The sequence below is a fragment of the Trachemys scripta genome, chromosome 14, assembly GCF_013100865.1.
Source record: "Trachemys scripta elegans isolate TJP31775 chromosome 14, CAS_Tse_1.0, whole genome shotgun sequence".
NCBI classification, from domain to species: Eukaryota; Metazoa; Chordata; order Testudines; family Emydidae; genus Trachemys; species Trachemys scripta.
Window position 1 is genome coordinate 37,919,504 of NC_048311.1, and position 8,583 is coordinate 37,928,086.

The 8,583-nt window shown below is 49.4% G+C and overlaps 1 protein-coding gene across 7 annotated transcripts in view; it reads right to left on the reverse strand.

Annotated features, from left to right (window-relative positions):
- Window positions 1-5,507, reverse strand: part of LOC117886918 (butyrophilin subfamily 1 member A1-like) — a 75,087-nt gene extending 69,580 nt beyond the window's left edge. For 4 of the 7 annotated variants that reach the window (XM_034789066.1, XM_034789063.1, XM_034789062.1 and 1 more), the window contains exon 1: window positions 5,212-5,507. In XM_034789066.1, coding sequence (XP_034644957.1) covers window positions 5,212-5,269 — 58 coding nt within the window. In that variant the 5' untranslated portion in view covers window positions 5,270-5,507. The remainder of the gene's footprint in view (window positions 1-5,211) is intronic. The other 3 variants (XM_034789060.1, XM_034789061.1, XM_034789064.1) reach the window with 3 other exon arrangements.
- Between the last annotated feature and the right edge of the window lie 3,076 nt (window positions 5,508-8,583).

Genomic DNA, 8,583 nt, shown 5'->3' on the forward strand with positions numbered 1-8,583 from the left:
AGAGCTTTAGATAAAGTGTTAGAGACACTCAGGCTCACACTGCACCCAATCGTGCAGCCCCTGCCAGCAGGGCCGGCTCCAGGCACCAGCTTAACAAGCAGGTGCATGGGGCGGCCAAGGGAGAGGGGTGGCACGTGCGGCAATTCAGGGGCGGCAGGTCCCTCACTCCCTCTAGGAGCAAAGGACCTGCCGCCGAACTGCCGCCGCCAATCACGGCTGTTTTTTGGGTTTTTTTTTTTTGCTTGGGGCGGCAGAAATGCTGGAGCCAGCCCTGCCTGCCAGGCTGTGCAGTGGTGTCAAGTCCTCCCAGGAACCAGACTGTGCCTGGAACTTCCCCTAGACTGGGGCAGCCGCCAGGGCCTGTGTTGCCCACAGAGCAGCCAGCTCTGGCCAGAAAGGGAGTCTGACCAGGGCTCCAGGGTGCAGACTCATGTACTCCCCCCATGACTCCCCCTGACAGAGCTCTAGGGTAGGTGAAGCATCCCCTGCCCTGGCAGGCACCTGTAGTAACAGCACCTGCCCTCCCTCGGGGCAATGACCCTACAGACTGGGGTGGGGCTGGGAGGGATTCACTGAATCTGGACCAAGGTTTTTCTCTTCTCCTCTTTCACCCCCTCATTTTGGAACGTCACTTTAGTGACGCAGGCTGAAGTTCGGCATCACAGCGACAGCACCTAACTTTTAGGTGCCTAGGAGATCACAGGGATTCACAAAGCCTGAGTTACGTGCCCGTGGTCCCATACAATGAATGGGAAGAGGTACGTGCCCTAGACTGCCATTCACAAAAGCCAGCACACTAGGCAGGGAGCTGCCTAAGCTAGCCCAAGGGAGATGCCAGCCAGAGGGGAGTGTGCTAAGCCCCGCCCCTCTATCAGAGATAGGCACCTCAGTCTGGGCTGCAGGGGCGCACCTAGCTCTGATAGCGACCAACAGCGGGGGACTGGCTTTGGAGCTGGGCACTTATGCCATTTTAGCCAGAAGCTGTAGGGTGGGGAAAGGAGGTGGTTCCCTCCCCTCATAGCTTTTAGCCCAGTAGTTGGAGCACTTCCCTGGGGTGTGGCAGGCCCCTGGTTCAAGTCCTCCCTCAGGCAGAGCGGGAGAAGGGATTTGAACAGGGATCTGCCATCTTACAAATCACTGGGCTCCAGGGTATCTGCTGTGGGGTCCCTCTGTCTGTCCTGGTGAAGCCGTTCCACTGTGTATAAATAATGAGAGAATCATTGGCGTAGGGGACTGGATCCTGGGTCTCCCACATCCCGGATGAGGGCTTTAACTGCCAGGTTACAGAATCATACTGGAGTTTGTGCTCTCCTATTTGGGCCAGAGAGAGTGAGCACCCACATGAGAATAACACTATAGCCTGGTGGGTCATGCGCTCACCCAGAAGTGAGGAAGACCCATATCAACATACCCCATAGCTCAGCGGTTAAGGCCCTTACCTAAGAGGTGACAGATCCCAGGTCACATCCCTTCTACCCCTCAGATACAGGGGGTGATACCAGACACCTCTGTGTTCTTTGGGAACGAGGGTGCAGTATCCAGCCTGACTCATGAAAGACACCACTCCCTCCCAGCCTATGCTTAAACCAAAACCCATCAGAGGAAGAAAACTTGCAGAGAGCAGTGAAGGGCGTTGGGAGACACACCTAGACCCCTCCTGACAAGGGTGACAAGATTAAGACATCTCCATTAGCATACAGAATGGAGAGCAGAGACAACTCCCCTAGTCTCATCTGCATGAAAGATGGGACAGGAAGACATCACAATTTACATAAAGAATGGAGATCAGAGAACCACACTGAATTCTGGGACCAGAAAAAGCAGGGAAGCACTGCATCATGGGAATCTTTGCTCCAGATGCTAATGAACGTATGTCTGCACACACCCAGCTCAGCAATTATCAGACCAATTCTAGTAATGAATCCTTAATTGATATCCAAATACTGAAGCAGCCTAGTTGCATTGTGAGCTCCCCGGAAGAAAACACCACCCATAGCCAAGAGTGATCAGCTCCTATTGTCTAGTCTAAAGAAAACCCTTGAGTCATCAGTTTACCTATAAACAAATCTAGTGTTCTCCCTTGAACCATTGTATTTTCTCTACAAAAATCCCTACTCACCCTCTAGTCAGGGTTCTGATGCTTAGATCCAAACTAGGCATCAGTTCCACTGGAACTCCATCATCTCCTCACTGATCGTGCTGGGGACTCTGCCTGCCTCTTGCCCTCAGGACCCTCAGCTACCACCATCATCTGGGAACCCCGACCAGTTCAAGCTTCAGGGAGCGGTGAGACCCCCTTCTTTCTTTCTCTCTCTCTCTCTCTCTCTCTCTGTGTTTTCCTGTCTACCTTAGGTATTAGCCTTTAATCATCAAAAAGAACAGGAGTACTTGTGGCACCTTAGAGACTAACAAATTTATTAGAGCATAAGCTTTCGTGGGCTACAACCCACTTCTTTGGATGCATATAGAGTGGAACATATATTGAGGAGATATATATACACACATACAGAGAGCATGAACAGGTGGGAGTTGTCTTACCAACTCTGAGAGGCCAATTAAGTAAGAGAAAAAAAACTTTTGAAGTGATAATCAAGATAGGTCAGTACAGACAGTTTGATAAGAAGCAAGTGTGAGAATACTTACAAGGGGAAATAGATTCAATGTTTGTAATGGCTCAGCCATTCCCAGTTCTTATTCAATCCTGAGTTNAATAAGAACTGGGAATGGCTGAGCCATTACAAACATTGAATCTATTTCCCCTTGTAAGTATTCTCACACTTGCTTCTTATCAAACTGTCTGTACTGAGCTATCTTGATTATCACTTCAAAAGTTTTTTTTCTCTTACTTAATTGGCCTCTCAGAGTTGGTAAGACAACTCCCACCTGTTCATGCTCTCTGTATGTGTGTATATATATCTCCTCAATATATGTTCCACTCTATATGCATCCAAAGAAGTGGGCTGTAGCCCACGAAAGCTTATACTCTAATAAATTTGTTAGTCTCTAAGGTGCCACAAGTACACCTGTTCTTTTTGAGGATACAGACTAACACGACTGCTACCCTGAAACCTGCCTTTAATCATGTATATTATGTTGGTTTAGCTCTCCTTGTGTAGTTATCACTATTATTCAATAAATAACTTCTACGGTTCTTTAACCTAAGCTAAAGATCCCTGCAGCGCCCAAAATACTGTGGGGTTTGCTCATCAAGTAGGTTACTGCCAGTACAATTGTGTTGTGAGAGTGGGGATAGGGACGTGCTGAGTCTGGGACACATAAGGGTAACAGCTTGAAAGTGCTGCTTGACCCAGTCCATGGAGCCCAGGGGCATATAAGGAGAGACAGCTTGAAAGTGCTGCTTCCTCCAGCCCAGTGAGTCCAGAGACATATAAGAGGTCAGCTTGACAGTGCTGATTGACCCGGTCCGTTCAGACTTGCTCTGTTAATGTATGTGTGGGTTTGGGTGTTTATCTGGTTCTGGGGCTGGAGTAACCCAGCCCTAGGGACCTTAGGTCCTGCAGAATAGCTCCATTAGGAGGGGACTTGCAGAAGGGAGAAGTAGAGCTCCATACGTAAACACAAGTGACACAAGCAGTACATTGACAGGATTATAGAACCCCCTTCCCCAGAGGAGTAACACAAATAAATGAGCATACCCCAAAGTAATGGGCACATCTGGTAACAGGAGATTTGAACTGGGGGTCTCCCACTGCCCATGTGAGTACCCAAACCACTGGGCTAAAGGTTAGGAGTGAAGGCCTACTCTTTTTGTGAACACTTGCCTGAGGGGCCTGATCCGGCAGGCGGCCGATCACCTATCTTACCCTGGTTTGTGAATCGCTCTGGGCTCAGGTTGGAGATCGGTGTACGGACATGGAGAGGGAGGCAGCTGGGCACATGCCAAGAGGCAGAAACACAGGCACTGAGGGAATTTTTACTGCAAAAGCCTATGTGCTGAGTTAGTGTATAGTCCCCTAGAGGGTTCAGCTGTGGCTTTGTGCATCATAGTGGACCCTAAATCTGGGACTCAGGCATGAGCGGCAGGTATCAAAGGCCCTGTGTGGTCCTGCCCCCACTCTGCCTCCGCTGGCGCTCTGTGGCTGTTCCCCGATGGCCAGAGCCATGGGATGCGGCTGGGGCTAGGGACTCTGGGCACCTAGAGCCGGTGCTCATGCCGCCCGTCCACCCGGTGTTTGGGGGGGCTGTGCCACCTGCCTGCCCGGCAATCTGGTGCCGGGGGTGCTTGGGTGGCTGGGGACCTGGTGGCCGCAGGGCGGGGTGGGGGATGACTCTGGGCTCCGGCGGGGGAAGGGGGCAGGAGGGGTGGGGTCTTGGGAAGAAGTGACAGGCTGGGCTGAAGGCTAGCCTCCCTGACACCATGTTTCACCTCTGCCCATGGACTTAGGTGCCTAAAACCTCAGACTAAAGCACCTAACTCCCTTTGTGCATCAGGCCCTTATAACTAAGGGATGGGAAAAGAAATACACATGCATGCACAACACACATAATCATAACATCACCTAAGGAAAATTACAAATGGACATTACTTGCCAATTACCTATAATATTACTAACTGTAGCAGATGAGTGAAAGGGAGAACCAGCCCTGTGTCAGCATCCCTGTCTGTGTTCCAATGAGCAGAGATCTCTGATTTTGCATGGACATTTCTACAGCCATGCTTAAATTCAGAGTGAGGATGCGCTGGCTTATCACTGCGATCACCAGAAACAAGACCCTTGGACAGTAACAGCTCACCTAGCGCAGTGGTCCCCAAACTGTGGGGCGAACATGTGTGCGGGGTGTGTGTGTGGTGGGCCCTGTGCCATCCCCCACGGAGGGCAGGAAGGGAGCATCACCCAGCCCCGCTCTGCTCCCAGCAGTACTCTGGCCACGCCCCTAGCCATAGCTCCACTCCCAGCCCTACCCCAGCCCTGGCAGCAGCTCTGCTCCCGGCACCACTCCCAGCCCCTGACCTGCCCCCAGTTGTGATCTCAGCCCAGCTCCCGGCCTGGCCGCAGCTCCAACCCCAGCCTGGCCCCCTTACCTGTCTGCACCCCTCCCGGGAGCTGTGGCCTTGCTGCTGTCCCGGCTTCCAACTGCAGCTCTGGGGGCAGAGTGGGGCATGGAGAGGGTTAAGGGGGGTGTCTAGAGCTGAAGTGCTGTGAGTAAGGAAATCTCAGACAGACTCGCCAGATCCCAGAGCTCCCCTACCTGCTGCACCTTGGAAAGAAGCTGCCCAGCTGTTTCTGTCTCTGCAGGGGGCTCCCATCCACAGCCATTCTAGGAAGAGCTTGTATCATAAGTGTCTGTTTCCCCTGCTGAGGCTGCCTCCTCCATTCTGCACAGGGAGTCCCGGAGCCCAGGGGCTGCAGACTGAACTCTTCCTACTTTATTGATTCATTTAATGTATTTTTAGTTGAACTGAGCGTCCTGCCTCCTGCTGCTTCCACCTGCTGCTAAAATGAAAGTAACAAAGTGGTTGGAAAGTTACGATCACAGACTCCCTGGGACAGGCTGGTTGCAGCACAGCGATCAAAGTCCCCTAAGCTGGGCACACACCCTCAGCAAGCACCGAGATGGCGGGTCTGATGCCAGCAGTCTCAGTGATCCATCTGTGCCCACCTGGGGCGTGTCAGTTCTGAAACCTGCTTTTCCTGCTCTCCACTGGTCACTATAACAGCAATAAATTCTGTTTGTACGGCACCTTCTGCCAGAGCTTTCTGCTCCTGAGGCAAAATAAAACAGTGCTGCCTCTTTTGGCCTGAGCAGCTACTCAAAGTTTGGGCCCTGTTGGTTTTCCAGCTGAAAGGAGAAATTGAAGGTGGAATCTGGGACCTTTGGTGCAATCTTGTATATTTACAAGGAATGGACAAAACTGTGTTTCCCTCAACACAGAAGGAGCCAACAACAGGGGACTGTGTCCTTGCTCACAGCACCCAAATCACTCTTCAGCCACCCCCCAAAACTGTCTCTGGGTGTTTTCCAGGCTTGTGCTGCCAGCTGCTTGTACAAGCTGTGTCTGTCTGTCTTTGTCTTGCTTCTCCACTCACCTGCCTCTACCCAAAGACAATACCCTGTGGAACCTCTGCCAACATATTCAAAATTGCTGTTTGGGTTGACACATACCCTTTGTCAAAGGTGATACTGCTTAGTGGTGTCTTACAGTTATCTGAAACAAAGGGAGGGGTCACAGCAGTTCAAATAAAATTTAATCCTAGGCCCTGTGGAAAAACAGCATGTGATCTTGTCATGAAAGTCTGTATCATATACATATGCAGAAGAGGGCTAAATTAAGGTTTCACAGGAAACTGTAGTATTGGGATTTCCTCACTTATGACTGAGAGCTTGACTTTGCAATCTGAACATTCTTTTAACGTTATTGTTTTGCATGAAATTTCCTAGTTTTTTTTTTTTAAACAATCAACTGAAAAAACCTTCCAGAAATTCTATCATTGGTGCCAGCAGCCGGAGCACTGAGAGCTCAGGAGAGAGCGTCTCCCTGATCTCAGTTCAAGTGCCTGGCACCACAGGGCCCCTGGCGGTCAGGAGGTGCAATTGTAGGTAACCTCCTGCTTAGCACCTGCAGTCTTGGCTAGAGCATGCTGAGTTGCTCTGTGTGGGTGGCGCATGGGCAGTCCAGTCCCAGGTAGGAGCTGTGAGAGGCTGGAGAATGCTCAGAACAGAGAATTTAGCTGCATGTGTGAACAGTGATTTTTCAGAGGATTATGAATTGGCCAGATTTGGGTGGATTTTCACTGGACTGGCACAAGACACATCCCTGACATCAGGGGGATTCCCCTGCCAAATTTTAAGTCCCTGCTCCAAAGCAGGGAGGCATGAGACCTTCTCAGTGAAACAGTTGTGAGATATTTTTTTTTTTTTAGACAATGGCAAGTTAACGTAGAATCCCAGAATGCAGGGTTGGAAGGGACCTCGGGAAGTCATCAAGTCCAGTCCCCTGCTCTGAGATAGGACAAAGTGAACCTAGACCCTCCCTGTCTACAGTGTTGTTGTAGCTGTATCGGTCCCAGGATATTAGAGAGACCAGATGGGTGAGGCAATATCTCTTATTGGAAGAAGTTGGTTCAATAAAAGATATTACAGCACCCACCTTGTCTCTCTAGAGCATCCCTGAGAGGTGTTTGTCCAACCTGCTCTTAAAAACCTCCAATATCAGGGATTCCACAACCTCCACTGGAAGCCTATTCCAGAGTGTAACTGCCCTTAGAGTTAGAATTTTTCTCCTAATATCTAACCTAAATCCTCTTTGCTGCAGATTAAGCCCATTACTTCTTGTCCTACCTTCAGTGCACATGGAGAACAACTCATCACTGTCCTTTATACCAGCCTTTAACATATCTGAAGACTACCAGGTTCCCACCTCAGTCTTCTTTTCTCAAGACTAAACATGTCCAGGTTTTTTAAACCTTTCCTCATAGCTCAGGTTTTCTAAATCTTTTATAATTTTTCCCTGTTCTCATTCTCAGAAATGGCTGAACCATTTTTGCTGAAATTTTCCAGAAATGCTCAGCTGGAGGCAAACACCCAGCATGGAAAATTTTAGTCTTAACTGTTAAAGTTTGTCAAAGTTATCAGAAATTGAAAACAGGCTCTTATAATGGGAACTGCCAGCATCCTTAACTGCAGGCATCACTACCTATAATAATAGCTAGCCCTGATATTCAGGCTTCTCAGCTGCAAATCCTAAAGTGCTTTAACAGGTGGATGAACATTATAATCCCCATATTTCAGAGGGGGAAACTGAGGCACAGAGAGGTTAATGACCTCTCCAAGGTCTTCAGAGCTCCCCGTCCTGGGCAGTGTTCAGAAGAAAGCCCAGTCTGCATCCATGGAAGAATCTCCAGCCATCTTCGAGGCTCCAAGCCTGAGAGGGCTTCAGGGCAGGTGTTGCATATTTTAGAGTAAATGTGAGACCTGCCCACCTAAGTAAGTGCCCTGATTTCCAGGGTACTGAGCAACAACTCATCTCACTAACTTAAATGGTAGGTGCAAGTTCTCAGTACCTTCGAAAGCCAGACCACTTATTCAGATGTTGGCTTCAAATTTTTGTGAATTATTGTCCTTCAAACCCTAGAACCACAGTTTATGTGAGGTTTCAGAGTAGCAGCCGTGTTAGTCTGTATCCACAAAAAGAACAGGAGTACTTGTGGCACCTTAGAAACTAACAGATTTATTAGAGCATAAGCTTTCGTGGGCTACAGCCCACTTCTTCGGATGCATATAGAATGGAACATATATTGAGGAGATATATATACACACATACAGAGAGCATGAACAGTTGTCTTACCAACTCTGAGAGGCCAATTAAGTAAGAGAAAAAAAACTTTTGAAGTGATAATCAAGATAGCCCAGTACAGAGAGTTTGATAAGAAGTGTGAGAATACTTACAAGGGGAGATAGGCCTTGGCTACACTTGAGGATTCACAGCGCTGCCGCGGCACGAGTGTAGTCGCGTTGCCAGCGCTGCGAGAGCTCTCTCGCAGCGCTGTAAGTACTCTACCTCTCTGATTACAGGTACTGTAATCTGCAGGCGCTGATTACACTGGCATTTTACAGCGCTGC